Source organism: Tiliqua scincoides, chromosome 6 (assembly GCF_035046505.1).
Source record: "Tiliqua scincoides isolate rTilSci1 chromosome 6, rTilSci1.hap2, whole genome shotgun sequence".
NCBI classification, from domain to species: Eukaryota; Metazoa; Chordata; class Lepidosauria; order Squamata; family Scincidae; genus Tiliqua; species Tiliqua scincoides.
The window spans coordinates 38,539,766-38,562,049 of record NC_089826.1 but is presented as its reverse complement, the minus strand read 5'-3'; the positions used below and the strand labels follow the sequence as shown (position 1 = coordinate 38,562,049).

Below are 22,284 nucleotides of genomic sequence, written 5' to 3'. Positions count from 1 at the left end.
TATCTTTCCTAGAAGAGAACTTGTACTGCATAACCATTCTGCTTGTTTCCAAGCTTTTCCTAAGTTGACCTATCTCTAGACGGTGTTAGTGGTAGTTTTTGGGTTTCAATTTTCCTTTCCTTCCTTTTTTTTTTTTTTTTTTTTTTTAAAAGTACCTTTCCGCCAGATGTCATCTGGAAGTGTTCCTGGATCTTCTGGAGAAAACTTGATTTACTATCTCTTAGTAGCTGGTGCTGCTAGTGCAGGTGGCTATTATGTGAGTACCTGACTTCCTTCTCATAAAATGTTTTACCTTGTCCAAAGGCCTTTCAGTCATGTCTGCAGTACTGAAAAAATGATAATCTAACCAGGAGATTTAAATTAGAATGTCCTCTGAAAATGTTTTATCTTGGTTTGGGAATTTCTTACTATTTGAGGCGATGGAATAAAAACACCTTGAAAAAAGGATCCCTGAATCACACATTTCTATATTTTTAGAAGATAAAGTTACTGGCAGAGGAGAAAAGGGATGTGTGATATTTCTGTTTGTCATGTATATAGTACTGTATTCTGTTTATAATGTAAACAGGTATTGCTGTCTAATGTTTGAATGAAGGAACTGGTATGTTTAGCCTAACATTTAAAGTGTTAAGCAAGCAATGTGATTCAGGATGAATATTAAACTGAATATGTTGTCTTTAAAAGTGCATTGTCTAACAGCTTCCAAAAAGAGCAGTGACTATGCTTATTTGTCAGGAACAATTTTGTCATGATCCTGAACTGGAACCTGGTCTTAGAAATTATTGTTCTAGAGTTCATTCATTCAGTTTCAATGAATTCTAAGAGCTTGATTCAATGACAGTGCACATTAAAATATGCCACATGTTCAGTGCTGTGGAAATGTAATGTTTCTTCAGGTTTTCACATTTTTGGCTTCCCCCTTCCTTTCAAGCTTTAAATGCATGGGGTACAAAAGAATGCAGGTTCTACTAATTAGTATCCACTGGATCAATGCTGTAATCCTATACACTGTTTTCCTAGGATTGAACCCCATTGAACACCATGGGATGTAGGAATGCATAGCATTGTTCTGTAAAACATTGCAAAAGAAATTATTTAGCTTCTTTTGAGTCTCAGTTTTGTGAATTGTTGCTGTGATGCTCAGCACAATTTCTTGGGAATAAGTTCAGTTGAATTCAGTGGAACTTAATTCAAACATGTGTCTGAATAGCAGTGCTGTTTTTATTGCTTTTGCAAATTGTTTTATCATGAAAACAACATTAGTAGTTTAAATTTTATTCCAGATTCAAGCTATGTAAATGCTGGAAGACACACTATAAAACATTTCTAATCACTAACAGTCCAATCCAACAGAGCATATAAAGGTAGGGGAGGCAAGAGTACTTATCTCCTTGTAAGCTACCTGGCCACTAATGGGTATCCTTGTACTTATGCCAGCTATTTAGCTGTTGTAAGTCTGAAGAGACTGGGTGGGGGGACGTGTCTGGCCAGAAAAAGGAGCCATAGATAATAAGGTCCTCTGCTGTAAACCCTGAATAGGATTGGGCCATTACGCAAATAACAAACAAAATACCTAAAGGACCTTGCATTGTCTTAACCTTTTCCTTGACATAATGAGAAAAAGATAAAGAGCTGGTCTTCATATTTCAGTTTAAGTAAGGAAGCATTTCTTTTTCCTTAAACTTGAAGTTTATTTAAGGTGAGCTGTTACTATAAATACAACTTTGATCAAACTTTATATAACTTTAAAACATGGCCTGTATCTAAAGCAGTTATAGGAGCTTTATGCATGTGGCAGAGCTCTAAGGCCACTCCCCCCCACCCAATGGCACTTGCTTTGCTGAAGAGAGCTTGGAAAATGGCTTTCTCATGAAGATCTTGTTTATATGTGATAAAGGCCTGAAATATGTAACATCATAGGGTACAGGTTGTTGGGGTTTCCCATTTTGAAGGCTATAATCTTACTATATTTCCCTTGTTAGAATTATTTAACATTATATCCCATGTGTTTTAAAATTGCCTAGGCACATCAGTGGAAAATTGTCATTTCTCCTGTGAAAAGTGTGGCCATTGAGAGTGGTTCAGTCTCTGGAACTGACTGATAAATTGACTGAAATAATCCACCGAATATAAGGTTCATCTTGATCAGGGGTCTCTAAATCCCAGCCCATGCGTCAGATATGTTGTACCAGGATTCCAGGTGTGGTGCAGCGGAGGCAAAGCCTTAACATACTGTGCTACAGCCACCATTTGTTGTGCCTGATTTTCAGAGTCTTGCGCTAGGGATCTGCTTCCCCTGGAAAACTGAGGCACAGAGCCTTCTGGGGTAACAGACAGCAGAAGCGGTAGCCCAGCGTGAGGCTCTGTAAAGATTGGGCACAGTGAATGGTGGCTGTGCTGCAGAACATTAAGGCTTTGCCACCACTATGCTGTGCCCAGAAGGATAATCCTGGCATTCAGAGGGCCAAGGTTTGGAGACCACTGATCTTGACCAATAAACCAGGCTGATAAATGGAATTTGTACCATGGACTAGAAAGATATTTAGTTTTGGAAATGTTGTGTCTCCATCTAAATAAGTCATTGACTCCTCTTCAATAATAAAAGGAGAGAGGGAGGGGACTGTTCCTGATGTAATGTGAGAAACTGCACATTGTGGTGGAAGGAGGAAGAATAAATTTCTGTTTTGTTCACTTGTCTTAATAGAGCAATTCTATGCACGTCTATTCAAAAGTAGGTTTCACTGAGTTCAGTCAGTGTGACTTGATCCCATTTAAGTGTGTATAGGGCTGTAGTGGTTTCTCATCTATTAACTTTTTACATTCTAATTTTCTGATTTGTATGGTTTTACATGTTTTGTTTTGATTTAAAAAAATATATAGTTTATTGTAGGTTGCCTCAGGGTTTTCTTTAATTTAGTCTGGAATACTAAATGACTAATAATTAACATGTCACAACAGTGCTTGTGTGTGCCTAAGCCCTTTCCGTATCCAGTCATGATGCATAGTGATAAGTGCAGTTATATAATTTATTTTTAGGCCTATAAAACTGTTACTTCTGACAAAGTCAGGTACAATGAACGTGTTGAGGATATTCAGCAAAGAACTACAGCAGAATGGAAACCAAAGCCCTGGCCTCCTCAGTGTAAGTTTGTATTGCTTTCTACATTTTGTACATGCTCATTTAAAGTTGATCCTCAGAGCATTTTCAAATAGAAAACTAACTTTTTGAAACCAAAGTGCAAAGAGAAGTAAGAAGGGAAAGAATTGAAACTGTTTCTCCAATAGGTTTTACACACAGTTTAAATAGCAATGTGTCAGGATTTTGGCTGATTGATTTAGAGAAGACTGAAGTTCATCTTTACACCTAGGTCACAAGGTATTATTCATAGGGGTGTATATGTGCCACAAAAGCTTTAATTTCTGCATTGTTCAACTATTGAGATCGTTTTGTGGCAACTAAAATGTAGATTCCTAAATCCTGAAAAAGTGATGCAATTGATGTAGTATATGCAATATGATATTATGTCTGCGGTCAGTTTATTAATCTAAATAAATAGTTTGTGGTTTCATTGTTAATGGTATAACATTTTTGCCACAGCTGACTGGCGGACCTCCCATGGTCAAACTAGATGCAATACAGGGGAGCAGTGATCAGGATCTGCCATTTTGTTTTTAATTATTAACTAATAGCTCAATTCAGATGCTTTGAAGATCAGACAAGTAATGCTGGGTTGGATAAGGTGATTATCCTTTTCCTCTCATGCAATTTTGCCAGTTTAAATTTTCTCTGAAACTGAAGAGTTCTGGTTCAAATTGATGAGTTTCATATTACACTAATGTGATTCCAGAAACTAATGTTTTTGTTTCCCTTAAACAGCTGAAGATGGTAAGCTATTCTGTTCATGTTTGGGGATGTACAGTTCTGATAGACTAATGTTCTCCTGAAGTGTAAGGCTTCATTTGATTTTAAAATTGCCACCTTAAACATCTGAGTTTGCCTTCATTATATAGGAGGACCATTTTATTCCTTTGTTTTAAACTGTTGTTGCAGGTTTGAAATTGCTTGAGCAGCCCCAAGGGGTCTATACAAGTATTTTCAGGATCATATACAGAGTGTTGGCACCTTGAGGACTAGTACATTTATTTTAGTACAGGATTTGTGGACTACAGTTCTCCTGGATCATTGTCCACAGTTGTGTGAGTGCTTTAGGTAAAAAAATTCCTGGTGGCACTTTAAGTAGAAAGGCAGAATTTTAAAAAAGAAGTTAAATTGCTCCAGCCCTTGATTAAAAGATCATGCTCTCCTTTTCTCAGAAGCACATAATCCAGTATGTAATTTCCTCTTCTTAGTCTATCTACACAGTCTAGCCAGATCACAGTCAGCCAAAGTGTTATGACAATTCTATAAAAATTATTTGCATCTTGGTCCCAATAAAATCAAATAAACTACAGTGAATGCTTCAAGCTGCTATCATATGCAAAGAAGCAAGTTCTATTGAACTTGGGACCAAATGTAGAACATGGCCAGTTTGTGTATAACAATGCTCAGTTGAAATATGACACCTGAGTCTGAGGGCTGGCACAATGGAGTGATTACAGTGGCAGAGTGACTGTAAGATTTTGCCCCTGCTATGATTCCACTACTGCTATGGACTGTTCTAAATAAAAATAAACTTTCAAAAAGCTTCACTTGAAAGCCAATGAAAACTCCCTCACCCCATTTAAAATAGTGCATGTTGGGGTAGGATTGGGAGTGGAACTTTAGCAGGGAAACTCTGCCTCAGTTCTGCTCCATTTCATCATGTGTGTTTCCCCCACCAGCCGCAATTAAAAATATCACTAGGCCACGTTATGATTTCTTGAAACTTGCTTACAATATTGATCTGCAAGTTTCAGTAGAATTCAGGTAAAACTAACTTTTGCTAGACTAAGCCCAGTCACTACAAATTACTTATAGCTGTATCACTGAATTCATTCTCTAATTCCTAATATGCTGCTAAATTTTCTGTACTTTCCCCTACCTAAAATACAATAAATGCAAATAATTGTTTGCATTTTCTCTTACCTGTTCTGCTTACCCTTCTCTTTCCCAGTTCTGTGAAACAATATTTGGGCCTCGAAAAGTATTAAATCCCATGTTACTGTTTTCTATCCTTGTGTCTTACTGCTTTTTTAATGTGGCTTTACATGAGAAGTGTTTAGTATTTACCTTCTTCCTTTGTGAACTACTTATTTTTGAGTCAGAAATTACCTCACACCCACTTAAATTGTTTAAAATAAATTATTTAAGCAAACACAAAATATTTCCTGTCTATTTAAAATCTTTCATAAGAACGTTAGAAGAGCCCTGCTGGATCAGGCCCAGGGCCCATCTAGTCCAGTTTCCTGTATCTCACAGCAGCCCACCAGAGGCCTCAGGGAGCACAAACAAGACCACAAGATACTTGCATCTTGCTGCCACCTCCCTACATCTAGTATTCTATTTACTCTCTCTCTCTCTCTCTCTCTCTCTCTCTCTCTCTCTCTCTCTCACTCACACACACACACACACACACCCTCCAGCCCAGCAAAGACACCAGTTTGCAATTGGGTTGAACTTGTGCTACTTTATTAAACACAGTGACCAATTTTTAATGCATGAAACCTACTGAATATACCTTCTCTCCCTTGCCAATCTGGAGTAGGTGAAAAAACTGCCATCCACGGCCAATTTGGATGACAGAAAAAAATTCCTACCCGGCTCTCATAATGAGCGACCAGTTAATCTCAGACTGTACATACTCATCATGGCTTGTAACCTGTGATGGAGTTTTCCTCCAGAAATCTGTCCAATCCCCTTTTAAAGGCATCCAGGCTGGATGCCATCACCACATCTTGTGGCAAGGAATTCCACAGACTTAATTACACACTGGGTAAAGAAATATTTCCTTTTGTCTTTTCTAACTCTCCCTATACTCAATTTTAGTGGTTGCGCCCTGGTTCTGGTGTTGTGTGAGAGGGAAAAGAGCATCCCTCTAGTGATCCCCTGCATAATTTTGTATTTCTCAATCATGTCCCTCCTCAGGCGCCTCTTTTCTAGACTGAAGAGTCTCAAGAGCTGCAGCCTTTCCTCATAAGGGAGGTGCTCAAGCCCAGTAATTATTTTGGTAGCTCTCTTCTGCACTTTTTTCTAGTTCCATGATATCCTTTTTAAGATGTGGGGACTAGAACTGAACACAGTACTCTATGTTTGGCCATACCATTGATTTGTACAATAGCATTATAATATTAACTGTTTTATTCTCCTTCCCCTTTTTAAAGATTCCTAGCATGGAATCATATTAGCTTAAACTAGTAAAATCTAGCATCTTTACAAAACAATTTTATTGCTTTCTGTATTTTTCTACTGTTCTTAAGCCTGGTCTGACAAAATCCTTAATCTCCCATTAGATGGATTCTGTGCTACTTCACACATTTTATTTTTAAAAGAAACACAGTTGTGACTCAGATGATTTAAGTGAATGCCTAAAAAGTGTCCCATGTGACAAACATGTTTGCAAATACAACAAATACAGGCCAGCAACACTCATCAGGGAGTCAGAATAGGCTGTAGTTTCCAGTTGGGTATACCTATGAATGCATGCTCAAACAATGGCAATCAGAGGTTGGCCCCCATGCAAAGTATGAAACAGCTCTTCAAGGGCAGAAGAAATAAGGGGTCAGCAAACATAAGAAGAGCCTTGCTGGCTCAAGCCAAAGGCCTATCTAGTCCAGCTTCCTGTCTCTCACAGTGGTCCACCAGATGCCCCAGGGAAGCACACATGACAACAAGATACTGCATCCTGGTGCCACGCCCATGCACCTGGCATTCTGAGGTCACCTACTTCTAAAACTAAGAGGTTGTACATAACCATCATGCCTTGTAACCTGTGATGGGCTTTCCTCCAGAAATCTGTCCAATCCTCTTTTAAAAACATCTAGGCCAGGAGCCATCACCACATTCTGTGTCAAGGAGTTCTACAGACTAAATACACACTGGGTAAAGAAATAGAAATAAAAGATAAATAAATAAAGAAAAACAATTTCTAACATTCCAAGATGGTGTATCTTAAAATAGTCTATATGGTATACAATATTTTAATTATATAGTTTTCAGAATAATTTGTGTTTCTGCTTTTCCTCTTTCCTTTTTCCCTTTCCTTTCAACTGATTTATGGTCTTTTTGCTGTATCAGTCTTTCTTGCATTGGAAAGGTTTATTTAATCTTTCTAATTGTTCCTTTACTTTTACCCTTTCAGAATAAAATACAAGGGAAATCTCTTTTGAAACCTGAGGAATTAATTTTTAAAAGGACAGTCCATCATTGTATACCTCGCAAACTTGAGAAAATCATCTATTGTAGAACTCCATATTTGTGAGATTTTTTTCTCCCCATAAGCCAAGAGAGTGCACTATTTAAATGCATCCTATGGAAGATTCACTTGGCACTTTTAAGACACTGGCTGTTCTGAATGACTGCACTTGTAATATGACTGTCCAATAAACCACACTGAATATTGATTTTGCTTGTCAATCTGTTCTTTGTGCGAACAGGTTAGTTTTCTGGAAATCTATTATTATCCCTTGGAGGGACACAGTCAGGTCTTGCAGGCTCAGATTTAATAGTATGCATGCTGAACTTCTTAAAGGGCCAGCTGCATCTGCTGAAATTTTTAATAACACATTTCTGTACTAGTGCATGAGCATGTGGAATGATGCAAGCAAAAAACAGAAGTGCCCCCCCTTTCCTAATGTTCAAACCAAGTGAAATGCCTCCTTCCCCAACACAAACATTTGACAATATTTAAAAGTCAAGTTCACATATACAAATATAGGGAATGTGCAACGTTTTTGGAAGACAGTATCATTCTGAACCTGACAGTGTCTCTTTGTTTATATATGTTATCTTTGCATGTGATTATTCCACACATCTCTTTCCATCTTTATTACCTGGGTGAGTTGTCTGTCAACTAACAAAGCTTGTGGGGCACTGTTTCACCCATGTGGTACTCTGTGTTTTCTATTGCATCTTTTCCACTTGCATGCCATTTTATTCAGAATATTCAGAATCCCTATTTGAAAATTCTTTTCCAGTTTTGAGGCTGAAGAATGCATTTCTATTCCATTTCAGTGGACTTCACTGTTTCTCACAAAATGACACTCAGTGATGCAAACACATTTCATGAGCAGGGACACAACTGGGCTCACAAATAGGTTTATCCAATTTCTAAATAATTGTAAGTTCATGTTTACAATTATATATATCGTGGTGTGATAATTAAGGGGGAAAAGTCCTGCACTTAGCACCCTCCTTCCTCCCACCAATTCTCCCTTATTTCCTTTAATTAAAAATGTAGTCATTGCTGTTCCTGCTCCTGCCACTAAGGCTAAAACATGGCAGAGGGGAGACCCCTTAGAGGTCTTCACCCAGATTCTGAAGGAGCTCGCCCAAAATGGATGCAGTAGAATAAAGCTAGCAGTCCCAGGAGTGAGGTAACATGCTCTCCACTGAGTCAGTTGGACTAGCCAAGTTAAATCAAAATATGTGGAAAATTTTTCAAAAGGGGTAGCAGGCAAAAAGGGTGGTATGTTCACTGCCTCTCTTCTTCCCCCGCCCCTTAAAGGGACGGGGGAAGTGTTACATGAACTGGTGGGTCGTGACGCTCCAGTTTGAGAACCACTGCTGTAGCCCATTTTGAGACAGGGAAGGGGGGATATCCAGGGATTCTCATCACTAGCACCTACAATTGGCTACCTCTCAAATATAAATACTTGCCCCATTCATTTCAATGGAAGGAATAAATATGTTTGCGTAACAGCAATCCTGTGCATGTCGTCTTAAAAGTAAATCCCACTGAGTTCAATGAAGCTTACTCCACGTATGCATAGAATTCTGATCAAAGTCTCCTCCAGTGAAATGAACAGAGAGCACGTGTGGAAATTCAGGATGGACTGTGGTGCCTATATACACACAAACTCCTAGTTTCAGTTCCTAGTTTCATTTGATAGTATGATTGATTTGTGTCAGTCTCAAATGCATGGATGAATCTTAGTTTTTAATTTGCAGCTTTCTGGCATGATGCTATGCTACAAAGGAGCATCTAAACAGTGATCAGATAAGACTTAGTATGAATCTGTTTTCAATGAAGCCCTTCCCATTATTAATGGCTAGAAATTTTAACCTCTGAATTGTGCTTTCACAAATGGCATTCCATGATATGGCATGTTTCTGCTTATTTTGTTATGTAGTTCATAGTTACTTTTTGTTTCCAGCCGCATCCTCTTTCCATTATAGTGAAATGTTAACAAATTAGTTTTTTGAGAGTATGATATAATATCAGTAACGCAGCTTTAACCAATGAAGTTAGTAAGAGCTATAGGTTAACCTGCTTTACTTTGCATGCTTATGCTTCATCATTTCTCTGTTATGTTAAATGAAGCCTTAGAAAGTGATGAAATGGAAACAAATGAAGCTGCTGAAGCAAGCGAAGAGGCAAAACCTGCAACTACAGAAGAGACTGAAGCAGGTGAATCTGAAGTGCAGAATGAAAGACAAACAGTACCTACAGAAGCAGAGAAGGAAGAAAAATCACCTGTTGTGGAAGCATCTTCTGATGTGCAAGAAGAAAAGCAAGATGCCCCTGCCAGCTCAGAGGCAGCTCAAACGAAAGGTTAATGTTACAAACGGAACTTAGCACTTTTTCTGCCTTCTACTACAGTGCATCTTTGATCACAATAAAAAGCAATACATATATGCAGTTACACTTGCACTAAAAACATGGTTTTAATGTCACATTAATGAGTTTGAGATGACTCTTCAGATGTTGGCTCAATAGAAACGAAACTACAGTACTTAGAAATCTTGGTAGTTTCTTTCTACCGCAACTATTTCCTCACACATGCATACAGCTTTTCGGTATCTATATATGCTAAGGGCACAATCCTAACCAGGTCTACTCAGAAGTAAGTCCTATTTTATTCAATGGGGCCTACTCTCAGGAAAGTGTGGTTAGGATTGCAGCCTAATTCTTACAGGGAAAATTGATTACTTTCCAGAACATTTCCAGAAAATTGATTACTTACTGCTAACTGGGTAAGAGGCTTGTTTTTCAAGTGGGTGCTCCTCTTTAATTTAGCAGGGGGAGAGTAACTGGCCCTCCTCACCCCAGAATAGAACAGGTAAGGGAAAAGTGGTATATAAATACTGTTAACAACAACAAAAGCAATCTTCATCCTAAAGTGTGTTGTGTTTTTTTTTGCAATATATCGGATACCCTCATTTTCATAGTTCCTTTTCCCAGACAACGTCCTTCAGAATAGATGAGAAAATAATTTATGATTTGAGGGGAGTTCTCAAAATCCATGACCAAATCAGGGCATTCTAGATCAATTTTGGTAGAAGAGTGTGATCAGCAAGTAAATGCAACCGGGGCTCTGTCTTATTATTGGCTATGGAATAATCTTTGCTTGGTCTCTTTGTCTTCTGTAGCTAACAGTAGATCTCTGTAGCATTTTCTTGATTATAAATAATGTCTTAAAGTTTCCAATGGAAAAAAAGCTAGCTAAGTAAAATCTAGATCTGTCTTTGCCTCAAGGAAATGGTTCATGGTGTTAGCACAAGTCACCTTCCAGGCAGTCACCTAAATGGCATTCAGCATTAAATAAACTGGAAAAATGAATTCAGTTTCACCACTGATTTCATTCTAAAGGTGTTCAGAGGATAGTATACAAAAAAGGCAAGGAAACAGCAACTTGTTTTGAGTGCTAGAGTTAAGCTTACGTTTAAATATACCCAGCATGCACTGTTCCATGCAAGAAGGGTCCACTGCTTAGAGACCTGGTTTTTGGAGGCACAATAGTTTTTTAATGCTATATTTGTCTTGAGAAGTCAGGTGATTTGCAGCACTTATTTTATTTTGCTAATGACTGATACAGAGCAGGTGTACCTCTCTTGTTGTTTGTTCTTGACCTTTCAATTGATTATGTTCATGTTCAAGGGCATTTATGATTAAGTTCCATTAACACAAAAATAAAAATGCATGCACTGACACCACCATTCATAAAAAGAATCAAACAAAAGGGATTAATTTTGTTTTTAAGGCAGAAGCTTAAAAGGCTTTCTGAGATTATATCCTTCCCTCTGTGCAGATGATTAATAGGGGAAGGATAAGTCTTTTGTTAATTCTCAACTTGAATTAGTTACTATGTATTCTAGATGTTGACATTTCTACTTCCTGCGTATAATTTGCTCTTAGAGCTAGGAATTAGTGGCCAATGTAGGGACAGTTGACAGTACAAAGGTCAGCATGAAGGCTTCCCTAAAACAGTATGACAAAACTGTCCCCTTTGGATAGAATGTAAAGGGAGATTAATTATCAAGATACATTTCTATTTAAAGTCAGTGAAGTATCTAAAATATATAGCTGGTTGTTTTTCACAAAGATATCAACTTATAATTGTTGTTCTGCTCCAGTTGCAATTAACAGTCAAAGGCCTCCTATTCACCCCCTTCTGCAAAAGCATCAAATAGCTTTCACTGCTGTTACCCACCCTGCTCCTTGTATATGGTGTTAATGGTAACACACCATGACATATGTGGGGGACCAAGACCATGGCACTCCTGGACAGAATTAGCAAGTAAAGACTACCCTACCTGGAGCCACTGTTGATGCAAAACCTTGAACTTCTGTAAATCTCCACTCCAAAAACCCGATTCTTAGGTGATGCTAAACAATGCTGGCTATCGGAAGTAAAAACTGCCCCAGGCCAGGAGGAACTGACAGAATAGTCTCTCCTTTGGTAATACAATTGAAATCTTAACATTCAGATAGTTGTGTTAAGGAGGAAAAACAGATGTGAAAGGATTCGGTTAATGTACAGGTACATGTTGACAGGATGTGGGAAAAGAGATAAAGAACAATTGTCAAGATGGAGCCCTGTTTGACTTCCTCTGCTCCCACCTGTAGCTCATCAACAGTTGCTGAAGCTCAGTTGCGGGGCATATGCTTTGTACTCATAGATTCAATTCATCCCAAGTGAGAAGGAATTCTTGGGTAGCATGACAGAGAAAGACTCTTACCTGAGAGCTTGGAGAACTGCCGTTAGACAGAATGGACAATCCATTCAATGTCAATGACAATGTCAACTAGATGGACAGTCTTGACTTTCTATATGGGAGCTTCATATGTTCACCAATCATTTATAGCCTAATTTGCTGTTGGAATGGAGGAGGAAAAGGGTCTGTTACTCTTTATTTTCCAGTTGGGCATGTCCCCTCTAATATTTTACTAGTTGGTACCCTGAACTTTGGTTTCCATGCAAACAGTCCTGCTCTCTATCAGTCCTGATACCCTTTATTCTGGGGACATGGGTGGTTTCTGGGAGAGCCCATGTGATCCACTCTGTTCTCAGCTCCTAATGACATTACGGGAAGGTTTTGTCCTCCAGTGCAATCTAGTTAAAATACCTTTGTATGCAGAAAATTCAACATTCATACTTGAAACTAAACGAATGCTGTATTTGAAAAAGGTAGAAACAATCTCTCTCTCTCTCTCTCTCTCTCTCTCTCTCTCTCTCTCTCTCTCTCTCTCTCTCTGTGCGTGCATGTGTTTTAAATATCTGGATAGCACTAGATTTACTACACATAATTGAGAATATGACGGAAATTGCACTAGACCCCAGTTATGTTGGTCACATAGCTCCAGGCAGATTCCAGTCATGTTATGCTAGCCATCTGCTATTGTTTTAGCTTCACAGTTTGTAAGAAGAAATCTCTTCAGAAGTATTTGAATGTGACATGCCGCATTAGAGGGGACAATTAGTTGATGGCTGGGTTAGCTAATAAAATAGCTTGTTAAATGCAAGATTTTGCTTCCAGAGAAATAAACAGTCTCGTTCACAGAGATTACTTTGTATTTTAAACACCACTCTAGGTCCTTGAGCAATGTAAATACTTCTTTTGTACATGTTTCTGGGAAAAAAAGTTTTTCGTCATGTAATTCCACAAACTTATTTCTAACCTAAACATGAACAGTAAATATTTAGCAATTAAAACAATTTAGAAAAAATATATAGATGAAAAGGTTGGAAAATTGAATATTTTTGCTTAGCTTTTTGTTATAGACTCTGGGATCATCCATTTCCTCCTGAATTTTCCTTCTATTTTTGTCTTGATGAGAAAGACGCTTCAGTCCCAGTTCTATGGGAAGAAATGCAAAACACATGTCCAAAAATGAACTGCATAGAATGTATTTAAATTAGATTGGAAGGTATTCTGTGAAGCTAGTAACCAGGACATAGAGAGCAATGATTGGGGCTGGGAGACAAGGAGAGAAGGCTTTCCATCAGATATGGATGTACTGTACTTAGTTGCAGTCCAGCAGGCCTATGTAAAATTCAACTTCAGCTACTTCATTGCAAGGAGAGGCCTCTACCATTGTAACTAAAATAACCCCTAATCTAAGCACAAGGGTCAGAAGTCATTCAGTTTTGCCCCACCTGTTGTTGCCTTTCAACCCTCTGACTGCTTTCAAAGTTTGCTAGTGAAACATTGCTTTACGACTGAGAAGGCCAGAATACCCTAGTGTGCTGGCACTTTGGGTCCTTTGCAAGCTATAGTTAATGATCCCTCCTTCTTTCTTTTCTCCAGTGAAGTTCTGTGGGGTGACTGCTATGTAGGGGCCTGGAAAGGCTGCAGGCACTAGTTCTCATGGCTGACTACTCCAGGGCAATTAGGCAATTAAAACTTGCATTCTCACCAAAGTGGAGGGCATGACCAGCGCAGGCGCAGGGGTGACCTTTCCAGGTAACTTTTCTGTCACCACATCACTTGGTCCCAGGTGCCAAGAGGTTCCCGTTCACCATGGGAAACTGGATCATCCAAGTCTAAGTCCAACTACTATAAAGTATTCTGAAATTGTACATGTGCCTGCCTGACATGAATGTTTAACCATTCTGAAATTCCAAAAACCCAGTAAAGTGACCTTTCAGATAATCTAAGTAGGGGCGCAATCCTAACCTTGTGTTAGGTCCGCACAAGTCCCTTGCGCTGGCCCAGGAGGATTGCAAATGTACCAAAGGTTGCATCCAGCCTCTGTGCCGACCTGGGGAGGGAAGGCTGCACTGGCCGAGATCAGCCAACACAGGGGTCTGGGAAAGGTGGGGAGGAGGCGGGAGGGAAGCATTCCAAGGTGGGGGGAGAATGTTCCAGGGGGTGGGCAGACGAGGACTGGGAGGTGGGGCTGGGATCCCAACCCCATTCCCTGAGCAGCACGGAGCGGCTCCAAGTCTTTGCATTCTCCTTGGGCTTGTGCCACCTCCTGAGGTGGCGCAGATACAAGAAGACCCATTGGAACTGCAGTGGCTTACCCGGGAGTAAGAGGACAAGTTTCCACTTAACTCCTACTGAGCCAATTCTTGCCTCAATCTTGCACTGGATACAGCACAGGCTTCCTGGCCTGCCTGTTCCAGCGCAAGATAGGATTGCGCTGCACAATTAATAAATTGAAGAGAGTGGAGCTGTAGCTTGGTGGGAGGAACATCTGCTTTGCATGCAAAAGTGCCCAGTTCAATCTCCAGTTAGGATGGAGAGGAATTCCTGCCTGACACCTGCCAGTCAGCATCATTGTCAATAATACTGTGCTAGAAGGACCAATGCTCTGACTCAACATAAGGCAGATCCAATGATTCAAAGAGCCAGAAACATATTTCTATGGAAATTCCTGGAGAATTTATAGGACTGATGTTGCCTCCCTCTTCCTATACTATCCTGTTAGATAGTACAGTAGATAGTACAGGGCCAATGTACAGACCTGAAATGAAAACAGCTGGTCTAGCATTTCAGAGCAAAGTCCTCCAATCAGTAGACAGGTGAGCTCCACTGCTAGTCAAATTATTTGTGGTTAACAATGGCAGAGGCAAAAATCCTTTGGGACAGAGCAGAATAAACAGTGAACATTCTTTGTTGCTCTGTCATGGATGCAATCTGGTTAATTAACACCAGATTCCTTCTGCATAAATTGGTTGGCAAAAGATAGAAATGTAACTGCTGAGAATCTTAGAAAATGTTATTTTAAGAGAAATTATTTGTGTAGAATTCTTGAACTGAGTGAGAGAGATTGCTGTTGTTCTCTACATCTTGAACATTCAGCTTGTGTTCATTCTTTCTCATCGACTACTTTGGTCAATAAATGTGCTGCCCCACAAAATTTCAGTCTTGAAAATAGAATTGTAAGAATATCAGATGTCGAACAGACCCTTCATTTTAGAGTTATGAGAGTTAAGGTCAATAGTTAATATGTGAAGCATTCTCTGTTAAAACAATTGAAAATCTATTCCTTCTAAAACAGAAACTATCTTGAGGAGTGGCTCCATTGCCATCTGCCAAGGTAAGCCCCACTATTAACCATAAGGGGACCCAGAATGAAGAGGGCTCATGTTTGTTGATGGGCCCCTAAAACCTGAAGCCAGCCTTGGAGATAGTTAAGTGGCTTGTAGTCAGCATTTGGTTTTGAGAACAAATATCTGACACACAGAGAAATTTTTGTATGCATTGGAGGCAGTGATTGCATTCATAAGATTTGGCCAGGGTCCTCAGCTTTAGTGTTGGAATGAGAAAGAGAGAATAACAAGGGAAGGAGCAATACAAAGTGAAACAACTCTTGGGACTGGGTGGGCCATGCTGCATGGCTGGCTGATGTAAATGGCTGGAAAACTAGTGTCAGTTCCACCATGCTTCTCTAAATCAAGTGGAAGGAGGAGCTCAGCACCTGAGCATTCTTCCACCCTGTCAAATTGCATGTGTGGGCTACAGATGTTCTTACCAAGAAGTGGAAAAAGACCACAAAAAATTGGCATTTGAAATTCCACTTGGGGCAACAAATAATCGTGGAGAGGCATAGATCCCTATGTTGTGCAGGCACATTAGCTCCATAGTAAATCTTCACTGGTTTCAACTGAGCTCACTGTTAAGTAAGTGTGAACATAAGAACATAAGAACAGCCCCACTGGATCAGGCCATAGGCCCATCTAGTCCAGCTTCCTGTATCTCACAGCGGCCCACCAAATGCCCCAGGGAGCACACCTGATAACAAGAGACCTCATCCTGGTGTGCTTAGTAGAATACTTTTTGTTCTGGTTATCCATAAAGAGGAAGATAGCTACTTTCTGTTTTCAAACTAGAGCTGAACTTTTAAGGGCTTGCAATGTTCAGTCTATCAATAATAAACTCCTGGGATGCTACCAGTACCTCCCCCGGGGCACTTATTCAATCCACTGTTTCTTTTTGCTTTCAAATGTAATATCCTGTAGCTCACATTACCTGTTATTAACTCAGAACAGAAGGGTGTTTTCGTAATTCAGATAGCCCACTGACATCTGAGTCAACATGTTTTATTAACATGTGCCCAGCTTTCTCTCTTTTGAGTACACTTTAGATAGCATCTATTTAGGTGACTAGTGTATACCATCAATGATTTGTGTTTGCGTCTGTCACCATGTGACATTCTTCTAAGGTTGACTTCAGATCCATTTTGTACCTCAAACAGGGGACTAGTGGTGCAGCCTATGAATAGATAAAAATGTGAGGTGTTATTTTGTGATTGATTGGGGAAGATGTCTCTGTTTTTATGCTACCCTGTATTTGAAACACTGTATTTGTGATATTTACATAATAGCTGTGAGAAGATGCTGATATTCTGCAGTCTTCTCCTTTGGAGCACCTCTCCGAATTGTACTCCAGTGGTTCTCACACATTTAGCACAGGGACCCACTTTTTAGAATGAGAATCTGTCAGGACACACCGGAAGTGATGTCATGACTGGAAGTGACATCATGAAGCAGGAAAATTTTTTGACAATCCTAGGCTGCAATCCTACCCACACTTACCCAGGGGTAAGTTCTATTGACTATCATTGTTAAAAGCATATACATAGTAGCCCGTTTAAAATACAGGTCTGTAACATTTCCCCACATGCAGTCACATACCATGGTAGCACCAAGTCTAACAGATTAAAAATAAAATATTGAATGGGGCCCCACCTGAAATTGGCTCACGTCCCACCTAGTGGGTCCCAAAAGTTTGAGAAACACTGATGTATTCCATTAAATGTGACCTGTGATTAAAGAGTAGATTTTTGGGCCTGCTTATAAGAATCTCATGATATGAGGAGTGCGCCTCAGATTAAACTATGTACACCTCAGCAGCCACACTCAAAAATGGAGGTGCAACAGCAAGATAAACAAACAGTGTGAAGGTAGAGGAATACTGTACTTTAGTACAACTGCCTCAACAACAGCACTGACTACTCTTCTTCAGGGGAAGAGAATTATTTCAAACTCACACCCCAGAATAGTAGCTGGATAGAGCAAACTTTCTAAAACGAAGCACAGGAGTCTGAAATGTGGAATAAACCAACGTTCCTTAAGACTGCACAATTCTCACTACATGTATTCTCAGCTTGCACCCTTTGCAGGTATTCCTCAAAACAGCTTCTCCCCTTGTATCCAGTCACAGGGCACTTTAGTTCGGACTGTCATTGTATTTCTTTTCCATTCAGCTCTAAGCAGGATTTTAAAGGGGAAAATCCTGATCTGGAATTATTTGTGTGGCCATGGGGTCAGGTTTACCTTCTGAGATGGGAACTGAATTACCTTGAGTAGTTGATGAAGTTGAGGGTCTTTTTCATCTTAGGACAGGCAGTGGGTTACTTTCTTATGGAGTGGGTATGGGGTTGTTCATAGTCATGGTGTTCTTCATACAACATTGTTGTTAATCCCCTCAGAGGGAAGTGCCTCAGAGCCCAATTCTATCCAACTTTCCAGCATTGATGCAGCCACAAGGTAAGGGAACAAATGTTCCCTTACCTTTAGGAGGCCATCAGGACTGCCACCCTAACCCAGGATGCAGCACACATGCTATTGGCATGGCTGTTGGATAGGATTGGGCCCTCAGAGTCACTGCCTAAGAGCAGGGGTATGGCGACCAAACTACACATTATGTTAAACATGCATAGGTTTTTTGTTGTTTTTTTAAAACTGAATGGCAGCCCAGTCTTAAGCTTCCTGGCACCTGCTGGAGCAGCAGGACCAAAATGGCTACCACTGTATCTAGCGAGTGCTGAGAAGCAGTCAGAGGTCTCCTTAGGGAAAGGGGACTTTCATCCTTTTCCCCCAGGTAAAGCCTCAAGCACTACAATGGGGCTTCTCAAGTCTGCACCAGCTATTTTGCTCTTCTGATCCCGCCCTCCTCCCCCCCCAGAGGGCACACCTCTGTCCAGCATTTGAACTTACCCCGGGCAGTTGCACGTCCTCTTCCTGCTAGTGGTGGGCCTGGCAGCTGACAGGTGCAGGCCTATTGGCAGTGCTCCTTACTCAGTGGGTGCTGTAAATGTGCTTTACAGCACGTTTAGGGCATCCAGTACTGGTGCTTATGGCTCTGCATTGGTGCAGTTCAAGATTGGGTCCTGGGGACCTAATTTGCAGTGTGGGGGGCGGGGGTTTACCCTTTAGCCCTGCCATGGCTCTAGTACAAGTCAGGGGGCTGCCTATGGTAGCTATATCCCCTGGGGAAAAAGCTCTCATTGGTGTAAAGAGGAGCTCTGTCCTTGGGGGGGAAAATAGCAGCTGCTCCACCTCTCCCCCGCCCCTTCAGCTTTTAGTCTTGTGGGGAAAAATAAATTATCTGTCTCTTCTTATCTATGCAGCCTGGGAGTGAATTTAACATGAAACAATTATCACGGTCAAGATATCACTCCCCCTTTCTTTTCTCTCATTAGAAATTCTAACCTCTCCTAGGTGATTAAAAGGAAGTGTAGACCACATGCGATCCGTATCATGTACAGTTTGAGCTTGAACAGTAGTTCCAGTGAAATTAAGACCACAGTCAACTGGGAAAAGATATAATTCTAAGTTTTAAGAAAGTAGAGATGCACTGATACAGATTTTATTTTGGTTTTTACTGCTTAGGTAGTTACAGGCCAGGTGGATACTGCACAACCGAGTTCGGTTAAACTGGAAGTAAAATGTTATGAGATAGCTTTACAAATTTTTTTATTTTTCACATTTTAATACCGCCCTTCTTCCAAAGAGCTCAGGGCAGTGTACACAGCTGCTCCCCTCCTTTTGTCCTCACAACAACCCTGTGAGGTAGGTGAGGCTGAGAGAAAGTGACTGCCCCAAGGTCACCCAGAAAGCTTCATGGCTGAGGGGGGGATTTGAGCCTGGATCTTCCAGGTCTAAGTCCACCTCCCAAACCACTACACCACCCTGGCTCCACAATGCACTCCCCAAGAAAATGCTAGTGGGCTGTGAAACATAAAATAAGATAAAGGCTGCTTTATACTTATAGTTGGTCTGCAAAATGCATCCACCACTTGGTCTTAGGAGAAGTGTGAACTCAGTCACAAGAATGCTGTGAATTACTGTATTTTTTGCAAACTGTACTAATCACAAATGCTGGTTAATCTCTGACTGGTTAATGTGTACTCTCTTGCAAGATCTCTGCTGAACAGAGACATAATTGCAGCTTTTTAAAATTGTCAAACTGAGTATCTTATAAACAAACACCACTTTATGCATAGGAACTCCAGAAGATGTCTCAGATTCCAAAGATGTGTCTTCTCAAGAAAATCTAGAAGGAACACTGGCCCCAGCATCACAAGAGAAGCTAGACACAGCATCACTGGATGAAGAAACTCATGCAGATTAATTACTACAGGCTTTAGAAAGTGAGATGCTATCGTTTAGATTATATAGTAATTACATTATAATTTAGATCTAGTCTAATATGTTACATCTCTAAGGATGCAATCTTATATACACGTTCCTGGGAACAAGTCCCATTGAACACAAAGGGCTTTACTTCTAAATAAACTTGCATCAGATTGCCTTATTCAGAACTGCAATACAAAATAACTTGAAGTCAAGCAGGTGCTTGGCACCTTTAAAGAAATCTTTCAAGAAAGGCAATCCTGTGCAGGTTTATTTAGAAGTAAATCCCACTGTATTCAATGGTGTTTGCTCACAAGTAAGTGCATAAAGGATTGCCATGTAATGTAATATATTTGATGTTTGTAAAGAAAAAGTGATGCGCTAACTAGAAATATTTACATTCGAACGCTGTGACATAAAAATGAAGGCAGGGTATGGATTTTTTGTGTTATAAACAAACAGCTAATTTTGCAGCTACCGACACCCAGCTTTCAAGTTATAGTAGTGAAACAGAAAAATAGGTACAATCCAGACAGTGCCTGCACCAGGTTGCTGAGAGCCCTGTGGTAAAGCTTGCATAGGGCCCCCATGACACCCTCCCAGACACTTTGGGGCACTACCATTTCCATGAGTACTAAAGACCTGGTGCAACCTCAGGTGCCCAATTGGCCAACCCCTGATGCCACCCCTAATCCAGACTGATACTGCTGGCTAGGTGCAATTCTATGCATGTGCATATTGAGTTAAGTGGGAGATACTTCCATGTGAACATGCATCAGTCAACCACCAGTAGCATGTGTGATCCATGTGGTTAGTTATTTTATTTCTGTTATTATCATTACTGTTAAGACAAATGATACACTGCTTTTCAAAAAAGAACACACAGGTTTGCATAGCAAAATAAATAATTATAAATGTAAGTCAGGACTATAGTTCTTTTGCATAAAAGTTATTGTCAAAATCCATAGTCTTGTTTCACTTCTCTAGACTTTTAGGATAGAAGCAGACCAAGCATATAAATATATAAACAGGTTAAGTCTTACAGCCCAATCCTCTGCATATTTACTCAGGACTATGTCCCACATGTTCAATAGGGTTTAATCCCTAGTAGGTTTGTTTAGGATTTAGGCCTTCTGTCCATGTTACATGTATTCTATGTACATGGAAATATCTTTAGGATGAAAGCTGTATTGAGAACCTATTAAAAAATCACTTAAAGTTGAGCATGTGCTTAAGAGGGATGCTTTGAAAAAATATTTTTTACTTGAACTTACCTGTTTTGATGTTAATAATTTAACTAGGTTTCTAGTTATATTAACGAGTCAACAACTGTTATTCTCTCTGCAGCCACAAGTTTCTGAAGTGTTCTACGGAAACGTTCAAAATGATCACCTCAACAATCAACATAATGAAGTTTGTGTTTTGTTCCCAGGCGGCTCAACACATTTTGCAAGAAAAAAGCACTATTTTGAAAGCAGTAAATTTTTAAAAATATGTTAGGACACTTAAACTATAATGCTACCATTTCTTCATTAGGAAGAACTCTCAGCAATCTTTGAAATAAGGACAGATTGTCTGCTGTGCTGGAATTCAAAGTAAGATATAGGGGGAATGTAAAATATGTAGCCACAAACTGAGTAGTTTTGCACGTTTAATAGGGACCTCTTGAAAAATGAGGGGGTCTTCTGATCATGAGTTATGTTCTTACTACATGAAAAACATGTTTGGAATTCCATACGTCTCAACCAGATTTTTAAAAAAATTGTAAACATCAACACACACTGCAGACTTACAAAAGAAAAAAAATACAGAACATTAATTCTACTATACTGAAATTTATATTGAAATACTAAATAACTTTAATTGAAAAAGCACGCGAACAAACAGACCTAACCAGCACGGTTTATGCTGCTGAATTTTGGGAAGGCTCATGAGACAGCCTCTACCCATGTCTGTAACTGTGTTGTAATACTCTATATAATTAAGAAAAACTAATGAAAATCAATCATAGATATTCCCAAAACGGAACCCAGAATTATTTTGGCTGGGATCCAAGCCCATCCCATATCTGAGCAGGACTAGAAAGCAGCATATCTGCATGCATGAGGGCCGGGAGAATATTTATTTCCAGTGCAGCCCCTTGTGACTTATAGGGGGCTGCTCTGCATATTTTTAGTCAAGCCTTTTAGCTGACCACTGGGAAGTAGGGAGGCAAAACAGCTACTTAGACAGGCAAGAGAAGATAAGTTCCAAAGCACAGTCACAGCAGATAAAGCAGGTAAAGAAGCAGATAGCAGAGCTGATGACCCAAGGGAAGTCTTGCCAAGTCAGGGGGGGAAAAGCAGGAATAGACAGAGGCTGTGACATACAGTAGGACCAGTAGTACATCCCTAGTTGTTCAAAGTCTTCAAGCAGACTCTTGCCATTGCCAGCTCTTACATGTGATCAATTTATTTTAAAGAAATAATCCAGAGTATTTTTATTTTCCACATATGCAATATATTTCATGCTACCTTGCCCCTCCATTTGCTTTCTATGCAATGACATGTATCAAACAGA

At 39.9% G+C, this 22,284-nt stretch overlaps 1 protein-coding gene across 1 annotated transcript in view; it reads left to right on the top strand.

The window, feature by feature from the left end:
* The window catches only part of MGARP (mitochondria localized glutamic acid rich protein), a 28,170-nt gene extending 6,621 nt beyond the window's left edge, over positions 1-21,549 (top strand). The window contains exons 2-6 of the mRNA XM_066631756.1: positions 153-256; positions 3,037-3,142; positions 9,459-9,689; positions 19,596-19,742; positions 21,073-21,549. Coding sequence (XP_066487853.1) covers positions 153-256; positions 3,037-3,142; positions 9,459-9,689; positions 19,596-19,723 — 569 coding nt within the window. The 3' untranslated portion in view covers positions 19,724-19,742; positions 21,073-21,549. The remainder of the gene's footprint in view (positions 1-152; positions 257-3,036; positions 3,143-9,458; positions 9,690-19,595; positions 19,743-21,072) is intronic.
* The last annotated feature ends 735 nt before the right edge of the window (positions 21,550-22,284 follow it).